Raw genomic sequence first — 17,072 nt, 5'->3', positions numbered from 1 at the left:
CGCACTTTTCGCCAGGGATATGATAGCCGATATATCAGCCCACCGCACCAAGAGGGTTAATGAAATTGATACTAGACCTAGTGGGATACAAGCAGTCTTGCCTTCATATACATGACTTCAGTAAAGTTTTACATAATATGCGCTTAATATTTTCGATACGGGTAATTAAAAATGGCCCCAGCGCCCTAAGCAATGAAGCATTGACAAACCTTTGAGGCCTCACTTTGAATCTTTTAAGCACGTGTTTCGTCATCAGCTAATCCATAAAATAGAATCCTAACCGTGGGAGTGTGGGGCGTACGGCATACATTGATCCGCTGATAGGGCCTACCAACTGAGACTTATCACGTAGTGAGAACTGTGCCGAAGGTTTAAAATTTCCATTTTGCAAAAAGACTGTGGAGGGCATTTAATAACTGCAGATTTTGGAAATTTGCAATTCAAAGAACTTGCTTATGTCATAAAGATGGATTTGATAGATTTAATTTCCTTGTAGAGTGCCTTTTTATGCCAAAAGACAATTGTTAGGAAGAATCATTTTATCTAAGAGGCCAACGTCAAGCTTATACATATTGAAAAAATTCTATGGTGCCGCAGAATAAAATTGAAAACCGAGTGAGCAATCCACGGATTAGGACTGCCAACTGCGATGTCTCACATACTGAGAACCGCACTGAGGGGTTAAACATTGACACAGAGTTCGCATGTCTCAGAGAGAGAGAGGGAGTGAAGAGTTTTTGAATGTGGAAGTCCGCAAAAGATGGCTCCCAAGTCCAGAAAGACTATAGTTTTCAAAAACTGAAATACACTGGCAGTTCAACAGAGCATTGCGTGTTTTACAGTTTGGACTTGTTGTTGTTTTGCGTGTGCGTGGCAAACAGTACTAACTTGGCGTGCAGCGTCGTTGCCCAGTCGACCACTCCTCCCCCGACCTCCTCTTCGTCTCCCCCCGCTGTCGTGTTGGTAGCATTGGCTTCCTCCTGTGCGCAATCCGCTGCTGCGTCCCTCAAGGCCTCGTCTATCGTGCGCATAGCCTCCAGCGCCATCGTCTTTGCCCTCCGACCTCTCCCCCTCCTCCCAGCGCCATCCCTAGCACCACCACCGACAACTCCGGCCCCAAGCGCCTGCTGAGAGCGAACGTGGGTGAGGAGGTGAGCCTTGCGGTGTCCCGAGGTGCGGAAACGCTGCTCACACTGCGGACACTTGAACGGCCTTGCGCCTGGAAGGACAAAGACAACACATTGTAGGGATCAACGACCAAGAAACAAGACGAGACGAGGCGTACGAAATGATGATCGGACGAATTGCTCATGCTTGCAATTACTCGTACGATATTTAATTCCACCACAATTGGATATTGCGCAGAGAGACATGTACCAGAGGGTGGTCCCAGAAGTAACCGACCCAACAGAGAAAACACAAAAATTTTGGGAAAAAAATGTATGTATTTATATTTCAAAATAATCTCCCTTCAGCTTTATACACACTTTTCCCAGCCATGTTCAATAAGTTCGATACCCCCAAAGGCCTAAATTCATATCAGGTCCATTTCACCTTCTCCATTCTTCTCCACACCCACATATCTACAATAGCCTCCAGTCTATGTCTATCCTCCTGCTTCAATGACCACGTTTCCATAGCCGTACATAACTACGCTCCTTATCAAACTATTTACCAGTCTTTTCTTAATATCCCTACTCAAAGTCCCTGTCATTCAACTCCTTCCTCCTTGTGAAAGCCTCTTTGCCTAATTGCGCAATTCTTCTCCTTACGTCCCTACTACTTTGATACCGTGTTGGTCCAAAACACTTCCAGAGATACGTAAACTGTTCTACCTGCTCTAGTTTTTGCCCTCCTATTTTAATATTACTCACACGATATTTAATTTCACCACACTGGAGATTACATGGAGAGTAATATAATAGAAATAAATATTTTATTACTCCTAACAAAACATAAACTTCAGTATCCTACTCTACATCAGGTCCCTCTTCATCTCTGAGTACTTTCTTCCTCCCTTAATCCCCTATCCAAGACTTCCCTATCCTGTTCCTTCCCTTTCCTCTTTTGCCCAACATTCTCCCCTCAATCAGTCTTCAACATCCCACCATTGCCAATCAATAACCCCTTCATCCATTTTTCATCTGCCTCCATAGGATTGCTCCCAACAAACCCCTATCTTCGCCCACCATACCAAGTACTTCCTCATTTGCTTTTTTCTCTGTCCATTTCACCTTCTCCATCCTTCATCCCACACACCCACATTTCAAAAGCCTCCAATCTACGTCTATCCTCCTGCTTCAATGACCACGTTTCCGCACCGTACATAGCTACCCTCCATATCAAAGCTTTTACGAGTCATTTCTTAACATCCTTACTCAACGTCCCTCTCATCTTAACTCCCTCCTCCTTGTGTGAAAGCCTCTTTGCTTAGCGCAATTCTTCTCCTTACGTCCCTACTACTTTGATACCTTGTTGGTCCAAAACACTACCGAGATACGTAAACTGTTCTACCTGCTCTAATAGTTTTTGCCCTACTATTTTAATGTTTAGCTTGGCCTTTTTCTTTCTAGAAAATCGCATAACCTTTGTTTTATTAATATTGATTCTCATTCCATAACTGTCGCACTGAATTTCCAATTCACTCAGCAATGCTTGCAGCCCCTTGGCTGACTGACGAACTAAAGCTTGGTCATCAGAAACCTAACTGATTTTACGAATTCCCCGCCCACTTTCATTCCTACCTCCAGTTCTTCCCATGATGCCTCTTTGATCATTTCCTCTCCATACAGGTTGAACAGCACAGGTGATAATGGACACCCCATGCCTTACACCTATTCCTAAAGCACTCCCTATCCTCCCTTCCCGTTCCCCACCCGCACCTGAGCAGTCTGAGACATGTACAGGTTGCAAAGATTAGCCTCCTTTCCCTATTCCAATCTATTCCTATTTTCTGCAATATACTCATTAGTTTTTCCCAATTCACTCTATCAAATGCCTTTTCTATAATTATACGAAACAGGCAAATACCTCCTGGTTGTGTTCTATTCCTCTCTCGATTAGTAATCTCATTACTTCATCCCGATAAATAATTATAAATAATACATTCATCTCATTCATCTCCAAACATATGTGGCCTGTGCAATGAATGTGGGAACTGGTTTGGCAATCCGACAGCCATGATCCTGACTATAGTCCACTATAGCGACCCTAGTTTGCCTCTGAGACCTAATAATAAGCCGTCTGCCCTTAGCGAATCATTGAGCTGTGCTTATGGTTGTGCCAGTTATGTTGGTTTACCTTATCCTTACCTACCTGGGTTAAATGGAAGAAGGGACCATTTGGTCTCAATTTCGCCCAAATAAAGACCTCTATCTATCTATCTATCCTTGGTTGTCAAAACTGGAGAGTAGGGAAATCCTGGAGATACAAGTTTTTAATGGTGAATAGCGGTGATGAAAGTTATCATTTGAAATTAATCCTGAAATGTTGACAGCTGTTGTCAAGGTGATAATGCTCGGAAGAAGAAAGCATCTGTTTTCTAAGTAGATTAAGCGTTTTATAGATGTTTTATAGAGGCAAGACGCCAAGATAAGTAGGCTATGCATTTTGATATTCTATCTTATTCTATTCCAATATTGATTAGTAAAGTACCCTTTTGGGAGTCCTTTTGGGCAGTTTTAGGCATTTTAGTTTGCTCGTATCGTTTCTTCTTTGCTCTATTACTGTGTATTCTCTATATAATCTTGTGCCCAAGTGATACATACAATGTCACCAATTATCACATTTCATTGCATTTCTTGATTTCATTGTTCCTTCTTTGCTTTATTATTATTATTATTATTTTACAATTACGTTGCAAATAGGCGATTGTCCCGGTGGCAACGGTCAAGTTAGGTCAAAGATAGCTCCTACAACGAAAATTACCTACGTACACACATAAAAGCAGATAAGAGACAAAATATTCTTACTTACAATGACACTTCCACATCACATGCAAGCCAACTTCAAAACATCACATACAAAATGCCGTCCACATCACATACAAACGATATTTTAATAACTACAATGAAGTTTATCACCCACAGCGGCTGCTTTATACTTAAAACTTCTGAAATTGGAATGGGAAAGAGCTCAAACAAACCTCCAGAGGCAGCTGGTTCCAATCAAACAATAGTTCTATTTAATAAAAAGAGTATTTTTTCCTTATTTGTTTTAATGCGATCTTATTTTTATTTTAAAACTATGGTCGTTTTTTCCCTTAAAGTTAAGCTATTCAATCTCTTTCCCCATAAATCTTCCCACGCTTCGTCCTTTTTAACAATTCTATACATCATTCTATTACTGTGTATTCTCCACACATCATCTTGTGCCCAAGTGATACACACAATCTCCCCAAATATCACATTCCATTTTATTTTATATTGGGAATATAGGAAAAATTCACCAAGGGGCGGAGTTCTATCAGGAGGATGATCAAAGGATCAATGGTGATTGAATTAATGGCCAGAAACAAAGGGGAACAATGGCAATCCTCTGAAAGTACTCAATGGTGTCTTGATTGGTGAATCAGTTCATATCAGCTGACATCATCATTCAGATCACAGTTATTATAATGACGATCGATAAGAAGGACAAAGGGACCATTGCACACACGATCAATGTTGCCAATATCAACACAGGATGTGGTTGAAGGTCTAGCATCACCCGTGACGTCTTGTCGGCCATCTTTAATACGCTTCAATCCACTTGAAATCGGATATTTTCTTCATCAGAGAATTATCACCGTAAACAGCCGTCAACATATCTGTCTAATTTCCTATAATAACTTTTACCATCGCACTTCACCACAAAACTTGATATTTTGATTCGTTGCTCAGTGATTCCAGTGCTTTCGGTGCTCTTCAAATTCCAATTTTAGACGACAAACAGTAAAAACGCAAAGGATCAAAGGTGATTAAATTAATTTCCAGAAACAACGGTGAACAATGATGTTTGGTATTAAAATAGTAGTCTGTGTGTGGGCGCTGTTGATGTTGCGTTTGGTATGCTACAGTCAAGTTCGTTTCTGTTATCCAAGTTCGAACTATTTGTCGCAAATGGAAATTTATGAAATCACGGAGAGTAACGAATGAAAATATTGATTTTTTTTTTGAAGTTTGATAGTAAAAGTTATCATAAAAAATTACTCAAATGTTAACAGCTGTTTATTGTGACAATGCTCTGAAAAAAAACGTCCCGCTTTCAAGTGGATTAAGCATTTTAAAAAGAAGTACGAGACAAGACGCCATTAAGTTGATGCAAGGCCAGGACGATCTACAAGAACCACCTTTTGTTGACATTGACAACAACATTTATTGTGTGTGCAATGGTCCCTTCTCCTTTGTTGACATTCATAACATTGATCGTGTGTGCAATGGTCCCTTCTCCTTTGTTGACATTGACAACAACATTGATCGTGTGTGCAATGGTCCCTTCTCCTTTGTTGACATTGACAACAACATTGATCGTGTGTGCAATGGTCCCTTCTCCTTTGTTGACATTGACAACAACATTGATCGTGTGTGCAATGGTCCCTTCTCCTTTGTTGACATTGACAACAACATTGATCGTGTGTGCATTGGTCCCTTCTCCTTTGTTGACATTGACAACAACATTGATCGTGTGTGCAATGGTCCCTTCTCCTTTGTTGACATTGACAACAACATTGATCGTGTGTGCAATGGTCCCTTCTCCTTTGTTGACATTGACAACAACATTGATCGTGTGTGCAATGGTCCCTTCTCCTTTGTTGACATTGACAACATTGATCGTGTGTGCAATGGTCCCTTCTCCTTTGTTGACATTGACAACATTGATCGTGTGTGCAATGGTCCCTTCTCCTGTGTTGACATTCATAACATTGATCGTGTGTGTGTGTATGCACTGATCGTCATAATAAACTGTAATCCGAATGATGTCAGCTGAATAGTGGACTGAATACAGGGAAATCAACAGTGCACACACAGACACTAATACCATTTTAAAACCGAATGACACGATAAATGGATGGCATCTTGGACACAATGCACCTGCAGAACATGCAGATAATTTACTGTCTGCTAGTTTCTGGCAAATAATTCAATCTCCTCGTTCTTTTGATCTTTGACCCTTTTGTGACTTTTTTCTATTCCCATAAAATACAATAGAATGTGATAATTGTGAACATTGTATATCACTTAAGCACAAGATGATGTGGAAGACACACTATATATAATAAAGACAACATGAGAGAACTAAAAAGCATTAAAACTGCCGCCTTCGGAAGGAGGACTTCCAATGAGGGTCCTCCATATTAAACAGCGAAATGAAAAAGAAGAAGAACATGGATTATAAGAAGAAGTCATAGAGCTAAACTAAAAAAGCCAAACTGCTGCTTTTTTAAGGAGAACTTCCACGATGGTTGCTTAATTAAACCGTGGTATGGACAAGAAGAAGATGGAATATATAAGAAGGGGATAGCCCACTACGAATGAAGGAGGGAGTACTTTAAGGAAGGGGACCGCAATATCATTGATTTAGACTCTAAATTTTGTAAAATACACTTTTCCAAGGCCTCAATTCACGTATTTTTTGGACAGAGTAGTATGCATTGGTGGCAAAAGATTATTCCACATAATTTTGGGATAGAACCCTTCCTATAAACAACAAATGATGCAAAATGGAGACTCAAAACTGACTTTCCAAAGTCTCCAAAGGTGAATGATGAGTAAACTACCCTCTTAATGATAATTGCTGTCTTAAACAGTGCCTCATCAGTAATTACACATTGACGATTGACGTCGGGACAAGTGTACACCCGTACTCACCAGTGTGGAGTCTCATATGGACCTTCAGGCTCCCCTTGGTGGCAAACAGACAACCGCAAACGTGGCATGGGTACTTGGGGTGGCATAACAAGCTTCCGTCCCCATCCTCCAGGGGGTGGGTCATTCGGTGCGAGTCCAAGGTCGACTTGACGGTGAACCGACGGCCGCACTTGTCACACGCAAAGGGTCGTTCGCCCGTGTGCGTCCTCACATGACGCGCAAGGTCTGATGGCTTGCGGAAACTCTTGGGACAGTGAGGGCATACGTGTGGGAGCTTGGGTGCAAGCTGGAGTTGTCTCTGCTTGTCCTGCGCGCAAAGGAAACGTACAAAGATGAAACATTAGCACAAAACGAGAGATTAGGACGGCAATCTAAATATTTCTGATTGTTTGACATTTGCAAAGGTTACAAAAAGATCCTTCTAGGTGCCACGGTTCGTACCGCAGAATCTGATTCATGCAATGCTATCACACTCAAAGACTCAATGTTAATAACTTCAAAAAAAAACCCCTCACCAAAGGAAAACATTACAATCAATGAGCCATTCATCATAAAACAGCTCACAAAAACCAAAAATACGCATTTTCCCATTCTATACTCTCCCTTTTCTTCCAAGAACCATCAAATATGAATAAAAATACAACTGTTCCGATTACTAAATTCTATTTGAAATCTTGCGATGTACATTTTAACGAAAAAGAAACACTAATTTCAAATACTAAGCACTAATTGTTAGTTTTTCAGTTTTCATAAAAAATTAATTTATTGGGATTTCAATATTAACACTGAAAATTCCATATCCTCCTTTGATTTCCAGAGCAAAAATAAATACATAGACATACATACATATATATATATATATATATATATATATATATATATATATATATATATATATATATATATATATATATATATATATATTATTATTATTATTATTATTATTAGGTAAGCTACCTAGGTTTTTGGATGGACGTAATTACTAATTAAATAATTTGTGGCCCCTAGCAAAACACAACATCCTACTTTGCATCAGGTCCCTCTTCAGCTCTGAGTACTTTCTTCCTCCCTTCATCACCTATCCAAGACATCCCTATCCTGTTCTTTCCCTTTCCTCGTTTGCCTAACATTCTACCCTCTATCACAGTCTTTAACATCCCACTGCCGGTCAATACCCCCTTCATCCATTCTTCATCTGCCTCCATATGATTTCTCCCAACAAACCCCTCTCTTCGTCCACCATACCAAGTACTTCCTCATTTGCTTTTTTCTCTGTCCATTTCACCTTCTCCATTCTTCTCCCCACACACCCATATATCTACAATAGCCTCCAGTCTACGTCTATCCTCCTGCTTCAATGACCACGTTTCCATAGCCGTACATAACTACGCTCCTTATCAAAGTTTTCTAACGAGTCTTTTCTTAATATCCTTACAATCAACGTCCCTCTCATCTTAACTCCCTCCTCCTTGTGTGAAAGCCTCTTTGCCTAGCGCAATTCTTCTCCTTATGTCCTTACTACCTTGACCGTGTTGGTCCAAAACGCTACCGAGATACGTAAACTGTTCTACCTGGTCTAGTTTTTGCCCACCTATTTTAATGTTTAGCTTAGCCTTTTGATGTATGTATTTATATATGTATGTATATAAACACACATATATATAGTTATGTACGATGTTTATGAATTAGAGTTAAACTTCAAACGGCAGAGACTAACTACGCTTCAAGAGCAATCCACTGATGTGTGTGTACGTACATTGATCTCGCTGATCCTTTCCCTCTCGGCGGCCGACGCAATGAGCACCCGCTCCGAGAGCGTCAAGTGTGGCTGCGATGGACTCTGCATCGCCAATCGGGTCGTCTCCTCCTCGCTAAGCCGAATCACACCTCCGCTGATGCCAGCCGCGGCACCAGCCCCGCTGCTTGTGCCACTCCTCCTCTTCAATCCTATCCTCTTGAAATTGACCGGTGCCGGGTTCGGCATCGATGCCACCTCCTGGAACAAACGAAAGCACAGGCGGAAAGATTCATCAAAAGAACTTAGCTGGGGAATTAATTAAATTAAGGATTTCAAATGCATTTTTCCACTGTTCTTTACTTTCGTACGACTGAATTAATGAAAACACATGCTTGTAAAGACCACAAACACAATGACCTTCAGAAGCACTCCTGGTCTCTGGCATGTGGAAGCAACATTCCCCCTCTAAACCCACATTCGCAGGTTTGAGATCATTACATTCATCCAGTGTATTTTGAAAACTTAATGCGCACATGCTTGTAGACCACAACAACACAATGACCTTCAGAAGCACTCCTGGTCTCTGGCATGTGGAAGCAACATTCCCCCTCTAAACCCACATTCGCAGGTTTGAGATCATTACATTCATCCAGTGTATTTTGAAAACTTAATGCGCACATGCTTGTAGACCACAACAACACAATGACCTTCAGAAGCACTCCTGGTCTCTGGCATGTGGAAGCAACATTCCCCCTCTAAACCCACATTCGCAGGTTTGAGATCATTACATTCATCCAGTGTATTTTGAAAACTTAATGCGCACATGCTTGTAGACCACAACAACACAATGACCTTCAGAAGCACTCCTGGTCTCTGGCATGTGGAAGCAACATTCCCCCTCTAAACCCACATTCGCAGGTTTGAGATCATTACATTCATCCAGTGTATTTTGAAAACTTAATGCGCACATGCTTGTAGACCACAACAACACAATGACCTTCAGAAGCACTCCTCGTCTCTGGCATGTGGAAGTTACATTCCCACTTAACACTCATGTGAGTGTTTCAGGCCATTACATTCACCTAGGATATTTGGAAAACTAATGCGCACATGCTTGTATAGACCACAAGCAAAATGACCTACAGAATCCCTACTGGTCTGGTGGCATGTGGAAGTAACATTCCCCCTCTTAACACGAATGAGAGTGTTTAAGGCCATTACATTCATCAAGGGTATTTGAAAGACTAATACACACACATGCTTGTATATACCACAAACAAGATGACCTACAGAAGCCCTACTGGTCTGGTGGCATGTGGAAGTAACATTCCCCGTCAACACGGATGTGCAGGCTCGAGGTCGTTAGGTTATTCATCCAGTGTAGTATTTTGAGAAGCAAATGAAATATTTGAGACATGTTCTAGTGTGTGCTATATATATGTCAACAATTGCGAGTTTAAACAGCGTAACTATTAAAAAGTGACTCCTACCGAGTCCGTTTCCCAACAACTCACCTCTTGCGTGGGAGCCTCGACCACCTCCTGCCCTTCCTTCATCCCCTCTTCCACCACTCCAGCCACTCCAGTTCCAGCCTCCTCGGCTACAGACTCCAGTTCGGCCACTACTCCCTCCGCTGGCCTGGCCTCCCCTTCCTCCGACCTCTCCGTCGTCCCAGGGCCCCTGGAACCAATCAACTCCTTCTCGTGGGAGCGCCAATGTCGGCGCCAGTTTCCCACCGTCCGGAAACCCTGCTGGCACCGCTCACATTGGAAGATTCGACTGCAAAACAGTCATTCATTCATTCATTTACATTGTCACGTTGATCATACTACGAAGAATGGGCCGAGTACATTGCTATCCACTCTTTTAGAAATAACATTTATTAGGAGAAAATATTCTATTGATAAATATGCTACAGGGGGCATTCCAAATTATTTCTTTTGGGCCATTCATTGAACAGATTTGCACAAACTCTTAAAATTCTTCAAAGTACTCTCTACAGATTCGCACAAACTCTTAAAATTCTTCAAAGTACTGTCCACAGAGTCGCACAAACTCTTAAAATTCTTCAAAGCACTGTCCACAGATTCGCACAAACTCTTAAAATTCTTCAAAGTACTGTCCACAGAGTCGCACAAACTCTTAAAATTCTTCAAAGTACTGTCCACAGAGTCGCACAAACTCTTAAAATTCTTCAAAGCACTGTCCACAGAGTCGCACAAACTCTTAAAATTCTTCAAAGCACTGTCCACAGATTCGCACAAACTCTTAAAATTCTTCAAAGTACTGTCCACAGAGTCGCACAAACTCTTAAAATTCTTCAAAGCACTGTCCACAGATTCGCACAAACTCTTAAAATTCTTCAAAGTACTCTCCTTGGGCCTCTTACACATTTTTTACAAATTACATCAATAATGAAGCCTTGTATATCCCAATATGGTATGTGATGTGCTTTTGATTGGTGATTTGCTGGCCATTTGTAGAAAAAAATGTGAGAAATTTGTAAAAAATGTGTAAGAGGCCCAAGGAAAGAGTACTTTGAAGAATTTTAAGAGTTTGTGTGAATCTGTGGAGAGCACTTAGAAGAATTTTGAGAGTTAGTGCGAATCTGTGGATAGTACTTTGAAGAATATTAAGAGTTTGTGCAAACTTTTTCAATTTATTTCTTTGGAAAGAAATAGCATACAAGCATAACTTTCTGATCGCACCCTACACATGGGATCAATGCAATAATATTTCAATTCCGGACATAATAGCAGTTAAGAACACAAATTATGAATTATCCAACATTTTTCTTGCAGAAGATGCGTGGGAAAAGAATAATACCAGATATTGGAGATTTGGTGTCTTCGTAGGGCAAATGTTTGAAAGAGGAAGAATGATAAGTGGTCATCAAGAGACAACCAAGAGATAACCTGGAGTCGATGAAAGGATAGATTAAACACAACTCACCCTTCGTTTGAGTGTGCGATCATATGTCTCCTGAGGGATCCGTTGGTTGTGAAGTGGGCCCCACATGTTTCACACGCAAAGGACTTCTCCCCTGTGTGAGTCCTGAAGTGGGCCTTTAAGGTACGAAAAAATAGTAATTACTTCAGGCATTAACGAGTTGAGTGTATAATTGTAATTGCACAAATGTGTAAGACTGATATATATATGCGCACATCTCACCTTTAGAGTTCCCATCGTGACGAACATTCGCATGCAAACAAGACACTGGAATGGCTTCTCACCAGTGTGCGTACGCAAGTGCTGCTTCAGGTGGGAACACTTCTTGAAGATTCTGTGGCAGAACGTACATCTGCAAAGGGAGCGAAAAAGAAATATGCGTACACTACCCATTCATCTATACCATTGGGTGTTTGCGTTATATATATATTTTTATATATGTATATATATATATTTATTCATTTTTTCACATACACACATATATATATACATACAAAAAAAAATATATACATATATATATATATATACACACACACATATATATATATACATATATACATGTATATATACACACACACACACACACAAATATATATATATATATATATATATATATATATATATATATATACATATATATATATAACACAACCTAAAAAATCACTATGCTTGGGTGGAGCTGCAGCTCCACGCTTTGGGAAAACCCGGGCCGCTCCAGTCATCAGTCCAAAGCTCTACCCCCTGGACTACCGCGACCCACATATATATATATGTATATGTATATATATATATATATAACACTTTTTGAAAGTCTCACGGACGTGAATAATAATGTATAACACTTAGCACTAGTGGACACAGACAAAAACAGAGAAACACACAAAAAAGAGACTTACTATTTTTCGAATTTTCGGTGGTCGTTGCCACCTTTATCAAGGAAGAGAGGGACAGAACTGAAGGGAATACAAGGGCTGGAACGATGGATGGAAGGGGAAGGTGGGGAGAGAATTCCGAAGGGACGGGTTTGGAGGGGCAGCGTTAGAAGGGTGGGAATAATAATGTAGAAGGTGATGGGGGTGGAAGGGGGATGAAAATATAATTGGAGCAGGGTAATTAGTGCCTAATGTTGATTCCTGGCCAATTCCAGGACTCCAAGAGCCAGATGAATGATTGCTCTAATGTTTTCAGTTCCAGTGGAGGATCAGAGGGTGGGAGGGATGCTATGATGGATACACTATAGCATTTATCAAAGGGAGTGTTGTGTTCGGAGGTGTGTTTGGGGATAGGGAGCATATCAATTAAGGAAGAGTTTTTGCATGAGGCTCGGTGGTTGTTGATTCTTATATTGAAGGGTGTGGTACACTGTCCAATATAATAGGCAGGGCAAAGTTGGCACTTCAGCAGGTAAACTACATTTCTAGATGTGCATGTAGAGGAGGGAATCGGTGGGAAAGAGTTAAAAAGCGGGATGAGATTTTGGTTTTGAAAATGCCATATTTCATTATCATCATCAAATGATTGATTGTGGGAAGCGGTGTGAGTAGGGATGGGATAATTAAGAAATGCGGGAGATTTGGTGGAATATCGGTGGTTATTCATGCGTAGGGAGAGTGCGGTTATGCCCACGTTGAAGGCAGGGCAGAAGTTACAGGAGAGGAGGAGATATATAATATTTTTTTAGGTATAGGTGGCGAGCGGCTGGGAGTTGGTACTGAGGAAGGTCTTAGAAGATGACAGCATTTGCAGCGTGTACGGTTGCATTGTGTAGATAGGGGCGGGGGAGAGACGGAGGTGCTTGCAGTTGGTTTTGTGGACTTGAAGATGTCTTGCAAGTTTGCCGGGCGTTTAAACGAAACAGAGGGACAGTGTGGGAATAAAAGTGATGTGGACTGACTGTTATTAATATTGACGCCCCCTGTCTGCCTGCACATGACATTAGTTTGTAAGACAAGTTTTAATTCCTTCTCTCAAATAATTTTTCCACATCTATTGTTGCAGTGGACGTCTTTGATGTTTTTAGTTCAAATGGAAAAACTACAATATCCTGCGATCATAAAATTCTATGTTTCGGATGGATTGACCTCTAAGGAAATTCATCCCAATATGACAAGATTCTACGGGGACTAAGTTCCTGTAATATCAACGGTTCAAAATTGGTCAGCTGTATTTAAACGTGGTCCTACATCCTTAAGAAGGTGATCCCCACATGAGGGAAAGGCCACAAATACACCAGAAACCATTGAAAAGGTGCACAATATCATGTTGGACGCAAGGTGAGTTGGATCGCTAAGGCCATAAAAATATCAGAAGAAAGGGTGCCAAAAATCTTACACAAAGAATTACAGATGAAAAGATCTATGCGCAAGGTGGGTGCAGCATTTGCTGAATTACAAACAAATTCACAAATGATTTTCGCAGCAATGTTTGGACCGATTCAAGAGGGAACCGAGTGATATTGTGTGTTGATTTGCCATCATAGATGAAACATATGTCTATCACAATACGCCAGGAATGAAACAGCAGTGGGTGAAAGCCGGTGCTTCAGCACCAAAGAGACCAAAGTCGATTGCATCTGCCGGAAAGGTCATGGCCACTTGAAGACCTTTGTCTCCGGTAATCACTTAACGTCGAATGAAGAAATTGAGATGGCCATTGATGGATATTTACACAGACTTCCAGACTCCCACTTCCAGAAAGGAATGCAGATGTTGGAGAAACGCAAGACCAAGTATCTTTCGAAGTCAAGTGGGATTATTAAGAGAAATAAATTCATTTTTTAACTGAAAATCACACTCTTTCATTGTCACGCAAAGACCTTTTCATATTACCCTCCTACTTGGTTCAACGTACTTCGATATTAACACTTAATACGAAGGAAATCCGAATGACAAACAGTCCACGCAATAGAAATCTCACTTGTGTACTTTCTTCCTTCGTCCTCTCAAGTCATCATCCTTGTCATCGCCTTCCTCCAAGCGGTCTGCGGTATCGGGTGCCGGTTCCGGCACAGGGTTTGCGATGCCGTCCTCCTCCATCGGCTGAAGTGATGCATGAAGGTTCAAAGACTCTCCCTGCGCAAAAAGGCACAACGCAGAAGGAATTCATTATTACAATACGTAAAGAAAGTGTGGATCGATACATATATAATAGAAGGTTAGGCTGAAAACTAATACAACAAGCTTGTAGACCACAAACAAAATGACCTTGAGAAGAAATTCTGGTCTCTGGCATGTGGAAGTAACATTCCCCTTCAACAAAATGACCATCAGAAACACTCCCGGTCTAGTCATGTGTAAGTAACATTCCCCCCTCCAACAAAATGACCTTTAGAAGCACTCCTGGTCTGGGCATGTGGAAGTAACATTCCCACATTAACATAAGGACCTTCAGAAGCACTCCTCGTCTAGGCATGTAGAAATAACATTCCCCCTCCAACAAAATGACCTTCAGAAGTACTCCTGGTCTGGGCATGTGGAAGTAACATTCCCACATTACCATAATGACCTTCAGAAGCACTCCTCGTCTAGGCATGTAGAAATAACATTCCCCCTCCAACAAATTGACCTTGAGCAACACTCCCAGTCTGGGCATATGGAAGTAACATTCCCCATTAACAAATTGACCTTGAGAAGCACTCCTAGTCTGGGCATATGGAAGTAACATTCCCACATTAACAAATTAACCTTCACAAGCACTCCCGGTCTTGGCATATGGAAGTAACATTCCACATTAAGGAATTGACTTTCAGAAGCATTCTTGGTCTGGGCATATGGAAGTAACATTCCCCATTAACAAATTGACCTTCAGAAGCACTCCTGGTCAGGGCATGTGGAAGTAACATTCCCCCTCCAACAAAATGACCTTCAAGTAATAAAGCAAAGAAACGATACGGGAAAACTAAAACACCTGACTGCGTTTTAAGGACTTCCAGAGGGTGTTTTATAAAAAATTGAATGAAAAGAAGAAGAAGATGGAATATATATGAGTACTATGAAGATGCAGGTAGGGGGGTGGGAGACCAGATGCTCACGGGGGGAAGGGTGATGTTGGAGAAGACAGACGGATCGAACGAGATGGCATGGAGGTCCAACGCTGCCGTCCCCGTATCCTTGATGGCCTCCTGGGCATCGTGGTGCTCGACTGTGGTGCTGCTTGTACCAGCACCAGCTTCGATGGCTTCCCCAAACATCCCGGTGCTCAGTGACTGCTCAATCTGACGAAGGCTATCCTGTGAAGCATTCAACGGATTCAAAACATTAGCAATATACTCAGTAGGATAATTCTTTGACGTTTATTTCACTCTGCGTAAATTGTAGCCTGCAAGCCACTGCTAGGGTGCGTGGCAGGGGGTGAATACACCCCAGATCACTCTTGAACCAAAAAAACTTTAGAAATATAACAAGTTAAAAGGTGATATGATGATCAATTTAGATACTTATTACATAAGCCCACATAAATACACATTCAGATGTTCCAAATGGATTTTAATTAGGGTCTCTGATGATGGAATTACGTATAATGAGGTATGAAATGAGCAAAATGGTAGCTTTTCTAAAATATCTTAATCTTAAAGATATTCCTCAAAGCAATACACATTTAAATTACCATTTTACAAGAGTCTTTCAATGTATTTCTAAGTACAATTCTAGAACCAAATAAGTTTTCATTTTAATATATACATAAACTACTTCTACATCAGAAATTCTTCATAAATTAAGGATATATTTCAATTAAATCTTCAGGTTTATCCTCATAGAAATTTCCAGATTTTTGAAGAATTAATCAGTTTATTACATCATTATTTTAGTATTGTATATTTTTTTAGCATGCTATCCAAACTGACAACACAATGATTAATTTAATAATAATATCATCGCTGAAGAGAATTAATTTATGAATATATTCCCCACCAGATTACTATTGATTCAAAATACTACGCCCTAATATCACACTATCCTTACTTATCCAATATATAATTTAAATAAGGTATTCCAATATTTTTTAAACCAATAATAGAATCATTAATTGAATACAATCAATTACAATTGCTGAAGAAAATTAATATTGGAACCCATTCCCCATCCGGCTACAATTCAACCAAAATGTTATTACCCCTAATATAGTGCTCCAACATCGCTTCTTTTCTAATATATATATTTTTTTGATAAGATATTCAAATATATTTTTAAACTGGATAAAATGATTAAATAAATAATATAACTGTTGTGGGAATCTGTGGACAGTACTTTGAAGAATTTTAAGTGTTTGAGCGAATCTGTGGACAGTACTTTGAAGAAATTTAAGAGTTTGTACAAATCTATTGAATAACTTATTTTTTTATAATTATTACATTACTTACGGAACACACCCTGAATGTTACAATAAGGTACGATATGTGCCAAAATAAAAGGAGGAAAAATCAAGAGATAAAATGTATCTATCAAACGTTTGTTTATGCCGGTAATACTCGTATTTTCTGGAATGAATTTTGATTGTTGAGTTTCATCTGTTGAAAGGATATGTTCTGATTGCGGTCG

At 40.3% G+C, this 17,072-nt stretch overlaps 1 protein-coding gene across 1 annotated transcript in view; it reads right to left on the bottom strand.

The window, feature by feature from the left end:
• Positions 1-836: 836 nt before the first annotated feature.
• Positions 837-17,072, bottom strand: part of LOC139691685 (zinc finger protein 236-like) — a 42,366-nt gene continuing 26,130 nt past the window's right edge. The window contains exons 10-17 of the mRNA XM_071589529.1: positions 15,566-15,763; positions 14,452-14,606; positions 11,758-11,887; positions 11,539-11,651; positions 10,101-10,365; positions 8,605-8,844; positions 6,849-7,155; positions 837-1,219 (exon numbers count right to left, since the gene is read on the bottom strand). Of these exons, the coding sequence (XP_071445630.1) occupies positions 837-1,219; positions 6,849-7,155; positions 8,605-8,844; positions 10,101-10,365; positions 11,539-11,651; positions 11,758-11,887; positions 14,452-14,606; positions 15,566-15,763 (1,791 nt within the window). The remainder of the gene's footprint in view (positions 1,220-6,848; positions 7,156-8,604; positions 8,845-10,100; positions 10,366-11,538; positions 11,652-11,757; positions 11,888-14,451; positions 14,607-15,565; positions 15,764-17,072) is intronic.

The sequence above is a fragment of the Hetaerina americana genome, unplaced genomic scaffold, assembly GCF_022747635.1.
Source record: "Hetaerina americana unplaced genomic scaffold, ioHetAmer1.1.p SCAF_39, whole genome shotgun sequence".
NCBI lineage: Eukaryota > Metazoa > Arthropoda > Insecta > Odonata > Calopterygidae > Hetaerina > Hetaerina americana.
The sequence above is the reverse complement of the archived record's forward strand: the minus strand, read 5'-3'. Positions and strand labels throughout refer to the sequence as shown.